This window comes from Arvicola amphibius, chromosome 6 (assembly GCF_903992535.2).
Source record: "Arvicola amphibius chromosome 6, mArvAmp1.2, whole genome shotgun sequence".
Taxonomy (NCBI): Eukaryota; Metazoa; Chordata; class Mammalia; order Rodentia; family Cricetidae; genus Arvicola; species Arvicola amphibius.
Genome location: NC_052052.2, coordinates 11,107,652 through 11,126,408, shown reverse-complemented (window position 1 = coordinate 11,126,408; position 18,757 = coordinate 11,107,652). Strand labels below are relative to the sequence as shown.

The 18,757-nt window shown below is 54.8% G+C and overlaps 3 protein-coding genes across 3 annotated transcripts in view; all 3 read right to left on the bottom strand.

Moving 5' to 3' along the window:
• Positions 1-1,105: 1,105 nt before the first annotated feature.
• Tmem82 (transmembrane protein 82) lies at positions 1,106-5,546 on the bottom strand. Its single transcript, XM_038334243.1, has 7 exons — positions 5,388-5,546; positions 4,985-5,300; positions 4,733-4,805; positions 4,402-4,576; positions 3,338-3,755; positions 1,863-2,053; positions 1,106-1,605 (listed from the first exon to the last, which is right to left on the bottom strand). The coding sequence occupies exons 2-7, from the start codon at positions 5,070-5,072 to the stop codon at positions 1,480-1,482; spliced, it is 1,071 nt and encodes a 356-aa protein (XP_038190171.1). The 5' UTR covers positions 5,073-5,300; positions 5,388-5,546; the 3' UTR covers positions 1,106-1,479.
• A 149-nt stretch (positions 5,547-5,695) lies between these two features.
• Slc25a34 (solute carrier family 25 member 34) lies at positions 5,696-10,423 on the bottom strand. Its single transcript, XM_038334244.2, has 6 exons — positions 10,394-10,423; positions 9,575-10,060; positions 9,002-9,067; positions 8,766-8,918; positions 7,864-7,998; positions 5,696-7,379 (listed from the first exon to the last, which is right to left on the bottom strand). The coding sequence occupies exons 1-6, from the start codon at positions 10,421-10,423 to the stop codon at positions 7,197-7,199; spliced, it is 1,053 nt and encodes a 350-aa protein (XP_038190172.2). The 3' UTR covers positions 5,696-7,196.
• Positions 10,424-12,445: 2,022 nt separating this feature from the next.
• Positions 12,446-18,757, bottom strand: part of Plekhm2 (pleckstrin homology and RUN domain containing M2) — a 45,009-nt gene continuing 38,697 nt past the window's right edge. The window contains 16 exon segments of the mRNA XM_038333823.1: positions 12,446-13,356; positions 14,693-14,809; positions 14,889-14,911; positions 14,914-15,067; positions 15,172-15,177; positions 15,179-15,332; positions 15,988-16,053; positions 16,597-16,787; positions 17,032-17,064; positions 17,066-17,165; positions 17,718-17,805; positions 18,148-18,181; positions 18,184-18,218; positions 18,447-18,537; positions 18,666-18,686; positions 18,688-18,736. Of these exon segments, the coding sequence (XP_038189751.1) occupies positions 13,219-13,356; positions 14,693-14,809; positions 14,889-14,911; positions 14,914-15,067; positions 15,172-15,177; positions 15,179-15,332; positions 15,988-16,053; positions 16,597-16,787; positions 17,032-17,064; positions 17,066-17,165; positions 17,718-17,805; positions 18,148-18,181; positions 18,184-18,218; positions 18,447-18,537; positions 18,666-18,686; positions 18,688-18,736 (1,300 nt within the window). The 3' untranslated portion in view covers positions 12,446-13,218.

The window sequence follows — 18,757 nt, the reverse complement described above, 5'->3', positions numbered from 1 at the left end:
GCCACCGCTGCCCGGCTCGACATGCCTGTTTTATGCAGTGCAGGGGATTGAACCCAGGGCTTCCTGCAAGTCCTCCAACCAAGTTACATCCTCATGGCACTCAGCCTGTGGTGGTGTTTAGAGGAAGGACCTCAACAGGGTCTGGGGTCCTCAAAGAGCCTTCTCCAGGCCTCACCTCCTCCCTGTTGCTCCCATGCCTGCCGGCTCTCTGGTTCAAGAGGCCTCTTTGTAGTAGGTTGGTTTTTTTTTTTTTTTTTTTTTTTTTTTTTTTTTTTTTTTTTTATCATTTGGCTCTTACTCTTTGTGGGCCCATCACCCAGCTCCCAAATAAATACACAAAGGTTTATTCTTTCTTATGAATGCCCATCTTAGCTTCTTTCTTGTCAGTTTTTCTTAACTTAAATTATCCCGTCTATCTTTTGCCTCCGGGATTTTACCTTTTGCTATTTCTGTGTATCTGTTCTTTCCTTCTTATTCTGTGTCTGGCTGTGTTGCTGGCCCCTTCTTTTCTTGCTCCTTCATCCTTTTCTTCCAGATTTCTCCTCCTAATTATATTCTCTGCCTGGTAGTCCTGCCTATCCTTTCTCCTGCCTTGCGATTGGCTGTTTAGCTCTTTATTAGACCAATCAGGTGTTTTAGACAAGCAAAGTAACACAGCTTCACAGAGTTTTAAAAATGCAATATAAAAGAATGTAATAAATCTTTGCCTCGTTAAACAAATGTTCTACAACATAAGCAAATGTAATACATCTTCCGCTAATATTCCACAACACCTCTTAGCAGATTGGGCATCTCTGCCCTGTAGGCCTCCTCTAGTGAAATCCCCACAGAACTGTCTGATATAGGATCTGAGGAGTAAGAGCACTACACACTCGCTCTTAACCCTGAGCCATCTCCAGCTCCCAACCATCTTGAGAACCATGTGTTCCTGCTGCGATTCTTTGTCCTGGAACCGGGGAACCCCAACCTGTGTCCTTGGCCCCCAGGAGACCCAGGGCAGTGGCAGGCTTGAGGCTCATATCCCAAACCCCTGCCAAATGAGGGTTTTTGTGGGTCTCGGAAAGCCTCTTTTTTCTTTCTACATCTCTGTAATCCTCAACACAGGTTGAGAAAAGTCAACTTTATTGTTTGTAGAAAGCAGCAAGGTGGGGGAAGGGCGGCAAGCGGGCAGGGAGCCATTCTGAGGTCACAGTTGTCGGCTGTCCTCCTGCCTGGCCAGGAAGGGTGGGTCTGATGAAACTGTATCCACTGCCCATCTTCAACGGAGAGGGATTTATGCAGAGGCCTCCATGTCCCCACCTTCCCAGGTCCCCAACCCTAGCCGTCCCCTTTCTCCAGGGGCCTCCATGGCCTGCTCTGGACTCTAGGTGGGGACTAGCTCTGTCACCCAGTCTCCAGGCCACATCTTGTGGTCAAGAACTTGCTGGTCAGCCTCTACAGACAGGCCTGAGACTGACTTTGAGTCCTCTGTAGGGCAGGTCAGGAGTGGGCCTCGCTTCTGGACAGAGCAGGTGTGGAAGGCCAGGGCTCACATGGATCTGACACTGTTGATACCTTTCCTGGTGTTACTGCTGCTGTTACTGTAGGCCTCTGGGATGGAAAGCCCTGGGGGAGGGTCAGAAGGGACACCCCCCCCGTTACTCTCAAGCCCATTATCATCAGGACCATATTACCCCCCCCCCCCGGGACCCTAGGGTGCCAGCTGGAATGGTCCCTTCCACTTCCCCACTCCTAGTGACCTAAAAGACACCTGGGTCTCATATTCTCCCCAGTCAACACAGCCCTTGTCACACTTGGGCCTCTGGAGGTGCTGGGAGCCTTGGAAGCAGAGTGGGAAGCTGGGGTCACATGGAGGTGCCTACCTGTATCTGGCAGAGGTCGATTAGGATGCGAACACCTGCCATGCACCACAGCTCACCCAGAAGGGAGACAAAGACGCCAAGAAGGTCCAGCCATCGGCCCACAGTCATCAACAAAATGAAGAGGCCACCCATGCGCACCAGCACCGTCTGGACCTGGCCCTGGAGGCTGAAGCGGTGCTGCCGCTGCTCCTCTGTGAGATATATTTGCCACTGCCTCAGACAGCACCCTGTGGAGGTAGGCTGGGGCCAGCCTGTTCCACCTCTCAACCGCCTTCCCCAGGGACAGTATCACCTTTCCTGACTGCCCTTCTGCGCCCCAGCTCCCCTCTCTGGGAGCCCACAAGACTTATTGACCACCCTTAAGTCTCTCTCTGGTCGAGTACAGAGCCCCTCGCCAGCTGATGGCAAGAACCTAAGATTCTTCTCTTCTGCCCGTGAGTCTGGTTCACCCGCAGCCCAGGCCACTTCTGCCTGGCACATGCCCCACTCTCTTGCTCCCCACCCCCTGGTTCCAGTCACTGTCCCCTCCTGCTGAAGTTCATCCATGGGGCTCTTCTGTTCTTGAACAAGTTCTACTCACCCGCTAAAGTGACCTACACATGTCAATCAGATGACACCATTCTTCTGTTGAGAATGTTCCCAGGGCTTCCTATGGCTTTTAGAGTAGAATTTGAATCCAAGCCTTGTCTTAGGAGGTCAGGCTTGATTCTGCTCAAGTCCACTTCCCCATCATCAGCCAGTCTCTGACCCATGCTCCCCTTACTTACAGAGTCAGGCATCCTGGCTTCCCATTTTGCACATGGAGCCGGCCAAGCTTATTCTACCCCCTCAGGGTCTTTACACTTGCTGTTCCTATTGCCTGGACTACCCTTCCTGGCTCCGCCACGTCCAACCAATTCCCATCTGCAGCCAGGAGGTTCTTCCTAGAGGCCAGACCTGACGGGCCACTCTCTCCTGTTTAGGACCTGGCCAGCCAAGCTGGACCAGGCTTTTCTTCTTTTTCTTTTTCTGTTTTTCAAGACAGAGTTTCTCTGTAGCTTTGGAACCTATTCTGGAACTCACTCTGTAGACCAGGCTGGCCTCGAACTCATGAGATCTGCCTGCCTCTGCCTCTCAAGTCCTGGAATTAAAGGCATGCACTACCACCGCCTGGCTGGATCAGGCCATTTTGAAGTTGGCCAGCCTTGCCCCAATCCCTGTTGCCCTTGGGGTAACAGCCCTGAACCACTCAGTGTTTCTGCATAGCCATGCCCTTGCTCTGTGCTTTGGCAGGTATTTCTCTTGCCCACAATCCCCTTCACCTTACCACTAGACCAGCCCAGGTCCCAGCTCTTGAGAGTTCCTATGTCCCGACACTACTTTGAGCAGCCTACAGCACACCCATAGTAAAGTACAAGTCCTGTCCCTGGACAGAGTGGCTGGGATGGCAAGGGGAGTGTGGCCAATGAAACGGACCCCAGCCCAGAGGCTCTCACCCTGCATGTAGATGACCAGCAGCGTATAGCAAATGGTGAGTGGCGTCCAAAAGCGCATGGCCTCTGACGTGCTCAGGAAGTCCTGGTTGATGAGGGCCACAGCTGCCAGGTCACTCACAGCAAAGGCCACTGCCAGAGTGCGACCCAGGAGCCTGGGCAGGCCATGCTGGCCAGCCAGCAGGCCCAAGCAGACCCCGCAGTAGCGCTGGCTAGTGTGCAACTCATAGAGGCTACAGACGTGTCGATGGAAGCGCCGGGCACCCAAGCCAAGCAGCGCGGCCAGCCCCAGGCTCAGCAGCAGGTTCAGGGTGCGGTGTGGGGCGCCTTCCTGTAGGAAGCTCAGGCCACAGGTCAGCCCACAGCCCAGCGAGAACTGACACACCAAGAAGAGCTGGAGCCGCTCCTTGTCCCCCGAGCCCTGCAGGGGAAAGGAGTGTAGGTTAGGCTGCACTGGGGAAGACCGGCACGTGGGTTTCTCTTGCCCATCTGTGGCTGGAGGGTGATGGCGCAGGACCTTGAAGACCTTACTCCCTGACGACTATTGATCACAGACAAACCATGGGCTCCCTTGAGCCTCAGTTTCCCCACTTGTGGAGATCAGGTCAGGACAGCTGTCAGGATAATATGGGCCAAACCCCACAAGGTACCTAGCCAGGGCAACACAGGACTTTTTATTTTATTTTTGAGACCAGAAGATCTCATGTGTTCCAAGTTGGCCTCAAACCCAATAGTCAGGGATGACCCTGAACTTCTCATCCTCCTGCCTCCACCTCTCTCAAGTGCTGGAAGTACAGGAATGAGCCACAGAGGGGGATCAAACCCAGGGCTTAGTGCATGCTAGGCAGGCACTCTACCAACTGAACCACATTGCTAGCTCACAGAGCTGACATTTCCAGGGAGGAGGGGGATAGAGATCCATCTGTGCTGCCATGGAGATGTGACTTTGGCAATCCAAACTCCAGGTGACAAACTACAATCTCTGGTCTACACCTGAAGGAAAAGAGCTCTACTTCCCAATGCGGAGGAAGAAAGTGGCCCAGACTGGCCCCACCCTGCAGTCTCACCTTGTGCAGGGACAGCATTGTGGACACAGCCCGGAGGGAGAACTCCAGTATTACGAGGGCGGCCACCCGGGCCCCCACCAAGGTCAGGAACAGGGTCAGACCAGCCAAGTGCAGTGTCTCCAGTGAGGCCCACTGCGCTCGCAGCCGCTGCTTATGGGTCTGCCGCTGGGGGTCACTGTGGGGGCAGAATGGGGTGCGGGCTGGGAGGCGGGATCAGTGTCCGGTCCTGGGAGGGATGCCAGGGTCCCAGCCCCACTCTTAGCGGAAGCCAGATTCCGCGCAGGGACCAACTGCCTGGGTAGGGTTGGGTGGCACCGACGTGGGCACTCACTTGACACAGGCCACGAAGAAGTAAACTTTCAGGAGACTGTTGAGAACCGAGACTCCGAGGGCCCCGATTAGGCCTGTGCCGGACAAAGGAGAGGGTGAGGGGGTTGTTAGGATCGTAGAGGAGGTGGCAGGGTTAGCGCAGGGGGCAGCCAGGTGCGGAGCCACCCCCCCACCACGTGGGTGGTGGGGCCCACCCTGCACCCCGCCCACCCGAGGTGGGGCGGAGCCCAATGCGCATCTAGGAGGCGCTCACCTTGCAGGAGGCTGTCGAAGAGACTGGAACCCCACTCAAAAGAAGGGAGGCCGGGGAGCCAGGAGGAGAGGGAAGGGAGGGAGAACATGGCAGCCTCCAGGAATCCAGCCCCAGCCTCGGGCCGGGTCTGTGCTGGGATAGACCCAGTGACATCACCGGTCAAAGGTGTCTCTACAGGCCAGGGGAGGGACTAGGACGGGGTCAAAGACCTGGGGGCGGGGCAGGAGAGCCAGAAGCCTTAGACGGGCCAGCCGGCGGGAATCGAGGGGGGTGCTGTCAGCCCGCTGCCGCTGGTGGGGTGGCTTCTCATTTAGGCCTGAAGGGCAAAGCAGTTAACTTTAGTGCTGTCTGTCCCCGCTAGACCGTCAAGCTCACCATGCCTTCCGAAAGTCCCTCTGCTCACCCGGCCTTCCCAGACTCAGGTGTGACCCGCACTCCACCCAAGTTCCCAAAGCACAGGGTCTTCCGCACAGCCTCTGTGGCCCCTTCTGAGATCTAGAAGTCTAGCTTCTATAGGCCTCAGGGGAAGAGGGGTTTGGACTCCGCTGAAGACGGATCGACTGCCGCCTGCCTCTGGGACATACTGTTCCTCTTGGGTCCACTAGGTGGCAGGCCTCACCTGGGCAGGTGGCGGCTGGTTTCTGGGTCCTTCCTAGAAAGGGCTTGAGAGCTGAGAGTCAGGGTCAGGGAAGCAGAAGGGAGTCGCGGAAGTACACAAAATAGAAAACTTTATTGGAGTGTCCGTCTAGAGCGGTTTTTCCGCACTTGGGATGTGGTTGGGGAAGGTGGTTGGAGCTGCCTGGCCGGAGGAGTTGGTTATTGGGGACCTTACAAATACACCTGTCTCAACAGTCTCCTGGAGTATGGCTGCAGTCCGGAGAAAGGACCCAGAGTCTGTCGCTGGCCCTGCTGTGACACTGCCCTGTGACTTTTGTGGGCAGGCACCCTCTTATCTGAGCTCCCACCTCCTGAGCACCCTCTGGATGTACACAAAAGCAAAGCCCTCAATAAAAGTCTGAACTCAGGAATGCTCCCAGATTCGTGCTGAAGGCCTAACCCCAGTTCCTCAGGAGGTGACAACATGCAGTCCCTGTGCTGGCCCTGTCCAATATAACTGCATTTCCCTGTCCCTCTCCCTTTCTTTATCCCTCTTTCTCTCCCCCACTCTGCTCTTCTCTGTTCTTCCCTCTCTCTCTCTCTCCCCCCTTTTTCTCTCTCTCCTCTCTCTGGGTCTCACATAGCCCAGGCTGGCCTCAAACTCACCATGCATCTGAGAATGAACTTGAACCCCTGATTCTCCTGGCGTTACCTGTGTGTGCAGCGCTGAGATCACAGGCATGTGCCATCAGACCCGGTTTATTCAGTGCTGGGGATGGAACCCAGGGCTTCATGAGCACCGGGCAGGCAGGCTGCCGGCTGATCTGTCCCCAGCCTGACTGGGAGGAAGCTGCTCAGAGTCAGGGACAGAGGCCTCTGGAGAAGTAAGCCCTGGGCTAAAGATGTCAATCTCGTAACTAACATGCCCAGACCCTGGTTTTAGCACAGTATAGATAACAGAAATAAATGCTAACACTGCCAATACATTCTTGGGCTTCCAGGCTTCTGAAAGTAAGAAAATAGGTTTTTGTTTTTCAAGCTGCCAAGGTTTTGGATCTTTGTTCCTTAACTGACCTTGACCAGCTAGAGTCTGGGGACCCCAAGGCCTCCCTTGGGGCTCAACCATGGGTCTCCTCACTTGCCGTGGCTTCTGAGGGATCTGTGGCCCAACCGTCCTGACAGTTCCCTTGCTGAAAGCAGAGTATTGGGGTGGGCAGACTCCAACCACAGTCCTGTGTCTGTCACCACAAAGCCGTGTGGCTCCAGCCAGAGTGGTGTCTCAGTTTCCTTGTGCTCAGAGAGGATCGTGTGGTCCCACAGTGGCTGGAGGACGGAGGAGCCGGTGTCACTGAGTGGCTCTGTCCATGGGCACCCTTTTATGCAGGTGCTACCATGACAATATACTACAGCATGGTAACCCAGGGGAGAGGAAGGGGTGAAGGGGCGGTGACTTGGGTGAACTAGTCCTGAGGCTCCGGTCAAACACAGTTGTCCACAATCCTGACTCACTCTCCCGATCTGGGCCTGACTCAAGCTGGCTGGGGCAGCCAGTTCTACTGAAGCCGGCCATCACTTCCACCAAATGCCGGGCTTGATGGTGGGCTGAGGGACAAGGCTAGGTGCCCTGGTGCTGGGCCCTTGTAGTCAGCTTCCGCAGCTCATCCCAGAAGAACATGCTAAGGATGGTGTGGGGGCCCAAGCGCAGATAGGCAAGGCCTAGCCCCTTGTAGAGTGCTAGGGGCCCCTCCTGTTGGCAGATCTTCACCAGGCAGTCAGCGAGGCCCCTGTACAGCTGGCCCTGGGAATAAACATAGGGTGAGGGTCACCTCAAGAGTTGAGAGGTCCCAGGTGACACGAGCAAGTGTGTCTAGTGGTGGGGTCAGAAGGAACACCTACAGCCTGGGCAGATTATACATTGCTATGTTAACAGGGCCCTCGTCCCTCAGGCAGATAGCCTCCTGCAGGGGTGCAGCTTGGATAGCCCACCCAGTCATCTTTGTCCTGACACTTTCCTAGTGGCATTACCACAGGAAGGCCATGACTCTGATCCTGCCCCTTCCGCTGACCCTCTTGGCAGCCTCCACTTGACCTCTCTGAGCTGATTTCCTCATCAGGAAATAGAATAAAATCCAGTCAGAGGACTTAGGACATACATGCTACCGTGTTGTGAATATGGTATGTGTGTGTGGGGGGGTGAGTGTGTGTGTGGGTGTGCGTGTGGGTGTGTGTGTGGGGGGGTGTCCCATCACCCCACAGCCTACATTTCCTTGTCCCCTGCTCACCCTGCCAGCTCTGTCCACCGGTTGGTTGTATAGCCGAGTGCTGACCACGTCGAAGGGAGCCATGACTGCAGCCACTGCTATACTGCTAATCATGCCTCCAGCCAGGGCCACCAGCCAGCTGTCCTCCAGAAACCACTGTGGGGATGGATCAAGCTGTTGACCCTGCCCACTGCCCTCTGCTCACCTGTGCTGGGCTCTCCCTGCCCCAAGCCCACGAGGGCTAGAAGGCTTTGGGTAGGTGGCCAAATCAGACCTCTCCAGCCATTCCCAGCCCCCAAGACCAACCCTATGTTCTTCTATGGTTTCAGGGTTCACTGATGACCCCCAGCTCCTGTTGGACAAAAGGGCTATGTCACAACTATAGTGACAGAGCCAACAACTTTATTTTCTTCCTCCATTCCCTATCTCCTCTTCCCTCCTCCCCTGCTTCTGTTTCTTTTCATTGAGACAGGTCTTGCTATGCAGCAGGCTGTGCTCCAATTGCAATCCTCCTGCCTCCACCTTCTAAGTGCGGAGATTACAGCTGAGAAACATTGACCTTAGCTGCGACTCCCCTCTCCTTCTTCCGTCTCTCACCTTCCTCCCGTGACTCCTCCTCTCTTCCTTCTATCTCTCCCTCCTTCTCCCCTTCCTCCCTTCCTCCCTTCCCCTGTCTTTCTTCCTCTCTTTTGACAGGGTCTCATGTAGGTAGCCTAGACTGACTTTAAACCCTGTGTAGCTGAGGACCACCTTAAGATTCTTGATCCCCCTGCCTCAACATCCCCAAGTCTTAGGAACGTAAGTGTGTCTCACCACATTCAGCAAGACCAGGTTTTATTCTAGACCCCATCTGTCACCACCCATGTGTGAAAGAGGCACGGGCCCTCCCACTCCCAGTCTGGACAATGTCCCCAGCCCCTTACCTGTCGCTCCTGTACCCAAGCCTTAGCAGATGCAAAGGTGGCCAGCTGGGCAGCTGAGCCCACTGTGACTCGGGGCACAGCCCCGCCCACACCCCGCCACAGCCCCAGTAGGCCCTGCTGGCGCCAGATGGTCTCCAAGGCACCCAGGACACTCTGCAGGGAAGAAAGGGTGTGAGTCACTAGAGAGCCACAGTCCTGCACAGCCTGGAGCCCAGAGTTCTGGGGAGATGTTTTACCTCATGCTGGTGCTGATGTCCCACAGCCATAGCAGCCACTGTCTGGGCCTGCAGCTGGGTCTTGACCTGGGAGTCCAGAGCAGATGGGAAGCTTTAGGATAGAGACTGGGAAATGAGCTGGGCACGTTCGAGCCCCTCTCCTGTATGGTATCCGTCAGTTCACACCTGAAGCTTGCGGGGAGTCTCAGTTGGCTTGAGTTCACTTATTTATAAGGTGTGTGCCACCACCACTGGCTTCAAGTTTCTTAAGTAACTCTTTGGTCCTCTGTCCTACCACTCTCAAGGACAGAGGACTTCAGTGGTCAGATCAGGATGTAACAGTTCGTGCTCATTGGAAGCTTTTACTCCTACCATATACCAGGCTATGCAGAACTAATCACAAGCAAATGACGACTAGGGTCTACCTACTCCATAGCCTGTTCCATCTCCTGGCTAAGACGAATGGGCATGGGCCCCAAAAGAGCAAGGGTTGTCTGAGCGAAGGCAGATTCCAGATCTGAGCCTGATATTCCTAGGAAACAATCCCCTCCCAGCCTGCCCCGCCCAACCCAGGGCCACAGAGAAGACACTCACCAGGTAAGCAGGACTTCCCACAAAGGCTCCCAGTGCCCCGGCCACAGCACCTGCGACCATAGTCCCCCCTGGTTGCTGGGTGAAGCCAGCCTGGCATGCCAGGCTATAGCAGTAGAAGCGGACACCATTCATGAGGCCCTGGTAGAGAAGGCCAGCGGCCAGCCCCTTCTGCAGGCCCCACAGGCCATCTGCCCGGGCAATGGCTGCAGCAGAAGACACAAGGCCCCGGTAGGGCCGTGCGTAAGTGCCTGGGGCCTGCAGTTCCCCCTGCAGTTGCAGACGAGTCTTTACCACTTCCAAGGGATTGGTGAACACGCAGGCCAGGCAGCAGGCTGAGGCACCCAGCACCAGGTCCACAGTTGGGGTCACCATATCCCCTGCATCCGTGGCAGGAGCCATCTGTGCCTGGATCAGCCACAGCACAGGCCATAGGTGGCTGTGTCTAGGCTGTCTGCACTCATATGTGGCCGCAGGCCTAGGCCATGTCTAGAGGACAGATCTTGACGGTGACTGGAGGCCTGTGGTCTGTCTTGGAACCCCAACTGTTGTTCAGCAGACTGGGGCTGTGGGAGTGTGGCCACACCTCCTTCGGCTCGGGCCAATCCCAGTTGCTGCTGGCTAGGCGGGCCTGGACCCTGGGATCTGGAGTAAAGGTCACCAGGGACTGGAAGGAGAGTAGAGCAGGAAGAGAGCCAAACTAAGGGAGGGTGCTCCTCCTTGTCCTCTAGACTTCAGCCCCATCTCTATTCCCTGTCTGGCTCCAGCTAAAGCCCTGGGCATGTGGCAGCTTGGCCCTAGGCACAGGCTACCTGTACTGACCAGCAACTGTCCCGTCTCTGCATCCGCCATAGCCTGTGTGAATTCCTCAGTCTGCTTCCTTCAGATTATGGCTCTGTTTCCTCCCTCCCTCCCTTTCTTTAAGTTTCACTTAATTTTTAGTTTTGTTTTGTTTTTTGTTTTTAGACAAGGTCTATGCAACCTTTGCTATCCTGAAACAGCTATGTAGACCAAAGTGGCATCAAGGTACAGAGATTCACCTGCCTCTGCCTCTGCCTCTGCCATCTAGTGCTGAAATTAAAGGTGTGTACCACCATTCCCACGCCCAGCCTTTTATTTTAGTGGGGTGTGTGTGTGTGTGTGTGTGTGTGTGTGTGTGTGTGTGTAGCCCTAGCTGTCCTGGAACTCACTCTGTGGACCAGTCTGGCCTTGAGAGGTTCACCTGCCTCTGCTTCCCAAGTGCTAGGATTAAAGGCGTGGCCACCACCGCCCAGCTTTTAAGGTTGCTTTCGACAAGAGGGGAATGTAAAGGAGGACCCCAGAGCCCTATCGATGAGGTTGTTTTGTTTTATGTGAGGCAGGGTCTTATTTCCAGACTGGCTGGGATTCAGCGTATAGCCCAGGCCGCCTTCAAACTCATGCCAATCTCCAGCTGCCTCTGCCCTGGCACCCGAGGGCTGACAGTACAAGCAGGCACATCCATGCCCACTTTCACTTATTACTTGTTTATGTATAGGGGTGTTTTGCCCACATCTATCTCTGTGTGTGCCTGGTGTCCATGGAAACCAAAGAGTGTGTTCTCTGGAACTGGAGCTACCATGTGGGTGGGTGCTAGGAATTGAACCCAGATCCTGGAAGAGTTCTAACCAATGAACAATTTCTCCAACCCCATTAATCTTTTTCTTTTCTTTTCTTTCTTTTCTTCTTCTTCTTTTTATTTTTTTGGAGAGAGGGTTTCTCTGTGTAATTCTGGCTGCCCTGTAACTATGTAGAGCAAGCTGGCCAGGGACTCACAGAGATCCGCCTGTCTCTGCCACTTGAGGGCTGGGGTTAAAGGTGTATGACACCATGCCCAGCCAACCCTATTTATGTCAATGCATATATATGAGTGTGTATGTGTGTGTGTATGAGACAGGGTCTCACTATATCGCTTAGGCTATCCTGTATGTGTGCACGTTTGTGTGTGTGTGTGTAAGGGGATACACACAGGTCAGAGAACAACTTTGGGGGACATTATTGACCACAAATCCTGCTTCAGCACCAGCTTCTATAAAACCAAGAGCAGACACTCTGGACAACGGGACGAGCCACACTGGCCACACTGCACACCCTATTCAACCCCGTGCACACACTTACAACTTTATAACTGCTCATTTCTACAATTTTCCCTTTCCTATTTTAGATTTCGGGGAATCAGACCGTGGATAACGGTGCTGCTGATGAGGGGGAGGAGGGGTCTCCGTTGGGGGACTGATGTACAAAGAGCCTGCTTCAAACAGTGCCTCCCACAGAAGAGGTCCACACCCTCCTCATTCCCCAACTTCTAGTGCCTCAGCCTGGTTCACCCAAAACTGCAGAGTCCTTGGTGGGAGGTCTGGAAAGGTAAGGGCCACCATAAAGAGTAACCTTTGTTACTCTTTGTGTAACTTTGTGGCTCTAGGCATTTTCCTTAACAACTGGACCACCAGGCTCCCACTCTTGGTGGCCATGTAGGAAACAGAAAGGCCCAGGGGGTTCTGGGCCTTTATCCTCCATTTGGGGAAGATCTGGTTCTGATTATTCTTCTTCTTCTTTTTCTCCCCTGAGACAGGGTTTCTCTGTGTAACTGTCCTGGAACTCGCTCTATAGACCAGGCTGGCCTAGAACCCACAGAGATCTGCCTGCCTCTCTGCCTCCTGAGTGCTGGGATTAAAGGGGTGCGCCACCACTGCCCAACTCTGGTTCTGATTCTACATGGCAGTTTGTTGGGCATAGAATGGACAATAAAGATGTTGCAGTGGGGAACCCTCCCTCCCCATCTCACACTTAAAGAGGGCCAGTGACAAGTCTCAGCAATATAATGTCAATTTTATTTAAAAAAAAAAAAGACAAAGTTCAATCCATCTGACCCATCCCCAGAGGGATCCAACGAAGACCTCAAGAAGGGCCAGCTCTAGCCAAGCCTGGGGTCAGTCAGGTGTCAAAGTAGCCACCAGGCTCATGGGCTCTGCTCTCTCAGGCCCTCTCCTTTGCTCCTGGCAAGAGGCGCCAACGGATCCCTGGCTCCTCCAAGCTCTGTCGTACTTGAGGGAGAGGAGAGGCAGGGCTGTGGACATGCAGGGCCTCCCGGCAGCCATGGCCGGGCCCAGGCCGTGTGAGGCAGGCCACTGTGCACGGGGTGGATGTGTCAGAAGGAGGCATGCACAGCTACCTAGTGTTCCCACTTTCCTGCACAGCGAGGACTGTTCAAAAATGAACAAGGATGGCTGGGCACTCACGACCCCCAGGGGCCCCTGACCATCTGCCCAGGCCCCTGGCCCCAGGAAAAGAAGATGGCACGCCCGCCCTCCTGGCCTCTTTGCTCCCCTGAAGTGGATGCTAGTATTCTCATGGCACCCCGAGCAGATGGAAAGGACTCGAATGGTGGCCCAGGGAACACCGTGTGTCTACAGAGCCCACGGGGCTCAGACCTTCGCCCCAGTGACCTCTAATCACTCCCCGTTGGGCGGGACGCCCAGAGTGCTAGATGCCCCTTCTGGATCCCTGTCTCAAGCCACACTAGTGGTTTCTGCCACCCCAAGGCAGGAGTGGGCTGTAGAGGCCTGTGGACACCTGAATCCAAAACAGCATGGTGGCACACCACAGTGTACGCGCTGCCCAGCCGCGCCTCAGCACCAGGGGTCCCGGGAGGCTCTCCCTCGGCACAGGCTGTCACTTCGCTGCCAGGCGCTATGGATGAGGCTCAGGGCGTCTTCGAATTTCTGCTTGATGGAAGCTTCATGAATTGCCTTGTGAGGGAGGTCTACCTGTGGCGGACAAGCAGGGAGCATAAATGCTGCAGGCTGCGTTCCCAGGAGTCATGGAAGACCTTTGGGGCCCTACACACCCCTTTTGCTTTGCTCACAGAACCCAAGCTCTTAGGTCTACCTGGATCACTAGGCATGTTTCTATCCTTGACTGTTCTTCACCTCAGTGTAGAGCTCCTCCAGAACCACAGCGGGCAGGGAGCACATGTGTGCAAAACAGTCCCTCTCCCTGGGTGTGGTGTGATGTGGGAGTCCCCTCTGTATGCTGTAGATACCATTGGTTAATAAAGAAACTGGCTTAGGGCTGGAGAGATGGCTCAGAGGTTAAGAGCATTGCCTGCTCTTCCCAAAGTTCTGAATTCAATTCCCAGCAACCACATGGTGGCTCACAACCATCTGTAATGAGGTCTGGCGCCCTCTTCTGGCCTGCAGGCATACACAGACAGAATATTGTATACATAATAAATAAATATTTTTTTAAAAAGAAACTGGCTTGGACCTCTAGCAGGGCAGAAGTTAGGTAGGCGGGGAAAACTAAACTGAATGCTGGGAGAGAGGAGGTAGAGTCAGAGAGAAGCCATGTAGCCCTGCTGGGCACAGACACCGGAACTTTACCCAGTAAGCCACAGCTTAGTGGCAATACACAGATAATTAAAAATGGATTAAATTAATATGTAAGAGTTAGCCAATAAGAAGCTAGAGCTAACGGGCCAAGCAGTGATTTAATTAATACAGTTTCTGTGTGATTATTTCGAGGCTGAGCAGCCAGGAACCAACAGGCAGCCTCTTTGCAACATGGTCATAGCACATGCTACCCAGGAACCAGAGGCAGAGGGGTCCCTGTGAATTCCAGACTAGTCAGAATTGCATAGTAAGACCTTGTCTCAAAAACAAAGCAACAAGGGGCTGGAGAGATGGCTCAGAGGTTAAGAGCATTGCCTGCTCTTCCAAAGGTCCTGAGTTCAATTCCCAGCAACCACATGGTGGCTCACAACCATCTGTAATGGGGTCTGGTGCCCTCTTCTGGCCTGCAGGCATACACACAAACAGAATATTGTATACATAATAAATAAATAAATATTAAAAAAAAGCAACAAAAAACAAAAACCCCAACCACAACAAAACAAAAAACAAAAGCTACTACCTCTCCAGGGCTCTGGGGAAGAGGAGTTCCTGTCTTGGGTCTCACCGGGCCCCATTTTTAGCTTTGACAAACTAGCTGATATCGGGACATGCCGCTCTGGCCCCAAGTTTCTGTGTCTCAGCAATGTTTGTGAATTGCTGCCCCCAGAACCCTGCAGGTGAGGTCAGGCCCCAAGAACCGCTAGGTACCTACCTGGTAGATGGCTTTCCACCCAGAGCTCAGGGCAGTCAGGAAGCGGTCCAGTTCAGAAGTACAGCTCAGATAGATGACCCAGGGTTGGAGCAGCTGTGTGCTATCCTGGGAGAACTCCTAGGGACAGCAGGTCCTGGGTGAGCATGCGTGGATTTCCTTGGGCTGGGGCCTGTGCCCTTGTTCCCACCCAACTCACCAGGATGCAGTACTCCTTGCCAGTTCTGTGGAGACGGCACTGATGTCAGCCAGCCTGGCCGTGCCCAGGGAGCGGAAGAAGCTGGTCTGGCAATCCTCATGGCATGTGAAGAGGCGGTCCTCGGTGATTACCAGGCAGCAAGGGATACAGGGGCTGGGAGCCACCCCCTGGGGTGTGACCTGGATATTGGCAGAGGGTGGGAGAGGAGGGGGGAATGGTTCAGGCTACAGTCCTCTGAGCTTGTGTTCATTCTTGGGCTGGCCGTGCAAGCAGGGACGCTTACTCCTTTGGGACACGGCCTGGCAGAGATGCTGCATCCAGTCCGCCATCGCGGCCTCGCTGTCGGCGCTCAGCTCCAGGCAGGGCCGGTCCGCCAGGATGACCTGGAAGGCGTGGGGCCGGTCTGTGGTGTTGGACCTCCGGCAGCCACCGCACTGCTCCCCCCTGGGCCAGAGGAGGAGGGTGAAATGGTAGGTGAGGGAGGCTGGAGTGGGAGACCCTGGCGCTGGCTGAGGTGTGCAGACACTGGGTCTTGGGCCCTGGTTCTAGGGACATTGACGTGTGCTTAGCAAGCCTACCATTTCTGTGTAACAATTTTGTTTATGTTTCTTTTGAGACAGGGTCTAAGGTAGCCCAGGCTAGCCTGGAACTTGTTATGTAGCAGAGGATAACCTGGAACTTTCTGATCCTCCTGCTTCTACCTTCCATGCTGCATTAGAAGTGTCCCACTGTTCCTGGCTGCATAACAACCTGTATCTCCAGAAGTGCCAAGAGCCCTTGGAGTATCCGAACATAGCCAGGTGAGAGGGTACACAGCCACTCACGGCACCTGATCAGAACCAGGGGCCACTCATCCGCTTCCTCTGCAGTCTGCTTCTCACTGGGTGGGGCTCCCTTCTCTAGGCAAAGGGTGCCTCCTCATTCATCCTGCCTCCATGGCTCCCTACAGCTTGTGAACCCCAAGACACTAGTTGGGGGCTGCTGGATAAGGGAGAAGGGCAGAAGGACAGAGAGCTCTCGGCCTTGGACTCAGAGCAGACTCCAGACAGGACCACCTAGCCATGACACCTGCCCCGTACCCTTTTCCTGGGACACTTACCCCATGTTCACCGAGAGCAGGGGAATGACGTCAGTGCGGTCAGGATACTGGTAGAGGATCCCGTTGCTGTAGAGTCACAGTACAATGAAGTGAGGCCTGGCTAAGAAGATCCCAGGGGTCCCTTATAAACTGGCTGGGAACCAGGGATCTGCTTGCTTTCTTTCTTCCTTCCTTCCTTCCTTTCTTCCTTTTCTTTTCTTTTTTTAAGGTTTGGTTTTTTGAGACAGGGTTTCTCTGTGCAACTTTGGAGACTATCCTGGCACTCGCTCTGTAGACCAGGCTGGCCTCGAACTCACAGAGCTCCACCTGCCTCTGTTTCCCAAGTGCTGGGATTAAAGGCGCGTGCCACCACCGCCCGGCTGGGGTCTGCTTTCTATGGGAGGGGTTATAAAAAGAATCTGAGAGTGGCTGGGGAGAACACTGCCCCTTCCTGGGCACAGCTGAAGGTCTGTCACCAGGGTTTCGGGCATCTGGGAATCTGTGCCCTGAGAACTGGCTGGACAGAAAAACTAACCCCACAACACTGTGGAGAAGAGAGGCATCTGCCCCTGGGCCTCTCATGCTAGGGACCCTGACATCCCCTGGGCCCACTGCTGCGGGGGTTCCCACCTGAGCACCACAAAGCAGGTCTTCCAGTGTTCCTTGCCCAGATAGGAGGTGCCAGCCTTGTAGTGCAGCACACCTTCTTTGGTGATGGTGCCCTCGTGGGGTGAGCACTGGCAGGGGACAGGGCCCAGGGCCTCGTCCATGGGGTCCTCCCAGTGCACAAGCCCGTAGAAATGCACGGTCACGGTGGATGCCTGGGGTTCAGCAACAGACAGAGCAGATAAGGCCTTGGCAGAGCCTCAGCTTACCCATAACCCAGCCCCAGGGACAGTGATAGCAAAGTAACGTCAGGACATAGCCAAGTGGGCAAGAGGATGGCCAGGAGGAAGCCCTCCCCGCGGGGTGACCGGGAAAGGCTAAGGGCACCATTTGTACTACTCAGCCTTTATGCAAGGCAGGCTGACGTTGGCCACTGGAGTTTCCTCCCCAGCCACTGACCTCACATTTGGATTCCTGGGCGACAAATTTGGCCCAGTGCCAACTTCTCCATGGTGGCATCCGTCAAGATGCTAGGGTAGGGTGGTTCCCGGCAGCCTTTGATCATGGCTGACTTCAAAGATGCCAAGAAGAGCCTGTGCAGGGAGTGCGGTTTGCTGTCAGAGACCTTGGGGACAGGTCCTTGGTGGTCAGGACTTTGTCCTGAGAACTCCTGGCCCAGAGGGCTAAGGGTGCTGGAGTCAGGGCAGTGGTGGACCCTGCATCCCTGGATGGTGCCCAGAAAAGGCCTGACCATTCCTAGTGTCCAAGGGCCCTGGATTCTGAAAAGTAAAGAGAGACTAGCCAAAGTGTTGGCCAGTAGGACCTGACCACTCCAGTCAGTACAGTTAGGAACTCAGCATGTAATTCTCTGTCTGTAGTCAGGGCTACACCCAGGGACAGTGGCCTGGCTCCTGGGTCTCCCCTCCCATTGGACCTCACACTAGCTCCTTTCCTCTCCATGGGTCCTGAGGGGCTGAAGTCACCTGGGCTGACATGAGTCAGTTGGCCAGTGACTGTCGACTTCCCTGTCTCTGTAACGAGACCGCAGGCTCTTAGGGGAAGTTTGGTGTCTGTTTTTACCCCTAGCCATGCCCACGGCAGATGTTGACCCCCCTGTCCTGTTGAGGGGGGGAGCTGACACTCACTCAGCCAGGGCCATGTCAGCCGTGTCCAGCAGAAACTGCTTCCCTGCGGTTGGTGCACACCACTTGACGGTCTGTTGGTCAGGCCAACCTGCCAGAAACCACAACACGGCTTGGTCCATGCCCAGCATCAGGGCAGCGTGGCCAGATTGAGGATTGGCTGGGATCAGGAAGGAGAAACCGCATGTTTGGGGTCACTACTAGGAGGCCTCTGACCAAGATCTGAGGTCTCTCATGAGTTAGGGAAGATGATCGGAGATAGGGTCAGATCAGGAAAAGGCACCTTCGCACTTGACTCCTGTCTCCTGCGTGTGCACAGAAGCCTCTGGATGTTGGTGCCCACCCAGGATGGACCTTACTCTGCAGCTCTGAGCATGGGTGGCCTGAGAAGCCGCAATCCCTAGGCGGGTCCACCCACTGCCAGAGTCTGCACTCACCGACACATAGTCAAGTTCATTGTAAGAAAACAGCTTCTTTCCACCAGGTATGGCTTCTCTGTGGCCCCTGAGAGAGGAGATCACAGCACCTGTTACCCTGGCTGGTCTTTTCCCCCTCCCTCAGCCCCCTCCGTACCCAGCAATGTGAAGCAATAATGGAGCAGAACAACAGGTGTGTAACCCAGCTAGCAGTACCTCCCTGGGGACACCTTGCCATTAGTATATGCTTAAAGTGGGGGTAGGGGGCTGGGGAGGGGAGCTCAACCCACCCACTCTGGCCTGGGACGGCAGGCACCTTTCCGAAGCAGGTAGACGTAGCAGTCTGTGAGTAGCACGTACAGCAGCTGCAGGTTGCCCTCCATGTGCCCTGTGCTCATCCGGATCATCTAAGTAGAAGCAAACGGGAGTCAGCTCGAGCTCCTGCCCTGCTGGACTCGCATACACACGGAGGAGTGTGGGTGTCCCAACCCGCCTTTGCTGTGTCGCTCGATGGCTACCCACTTCGGGGACTTACTTTAAACAACTGCTCTTCGTTTTTCTCTAAAGACATGGATCATCAGTAGGAGCAAGTGATTGTTGTCTACTCTGTGACAGCAGGGACAAGGG

Excerpts from the sequence above, each read along its gene's own strand:
- Tmem82 (XM_038334243.1), bottom strand. The coding sequence starts at position 5,072 with ATGTTCTCCCTCCCTTCCCTCTCCTCCTGGCTCCCCGGCCTCCCTTCT. Across the intron at positions 3,756-4,401 it reads CAATGCTGTCCCTGCACAAG|GGCTCGGGGGACAAGGAGCG; the intron begins GTGAGACTGCAG and ends TTTCCCCTGCAG. Across the intron at positions 1,606-1,862 it reads TCGACCTCTGCCAGATACAG|GGCTTTCCATCCCAGAGGCC; the intron begins GTAGGCACCTCC and ends ACCCTCCCCCAG.
- Slc25a34 (XM_038334244.2), bottom strand. The coding sequence starts at position 10,423 with ATGGCGGATGCAGAGACGGGACAGTTGCTG. Across the intron at positions 9,068-9,574 it reads TGGGAAGTCCTGCTTACCTG|GTCAAGACCCAGCTGCAGGC; the intron begins GTGAGTGTCTTC and ends CTGGACTCCCAG. Across the intron at positions 7,999-8,765 it reads CTTGGGTACAGGAGCGACAG|TGGTTTCTGGAGGACAGCTG; the intron begins GTAAGGGGCTGG and ends CCATCCCCACAG.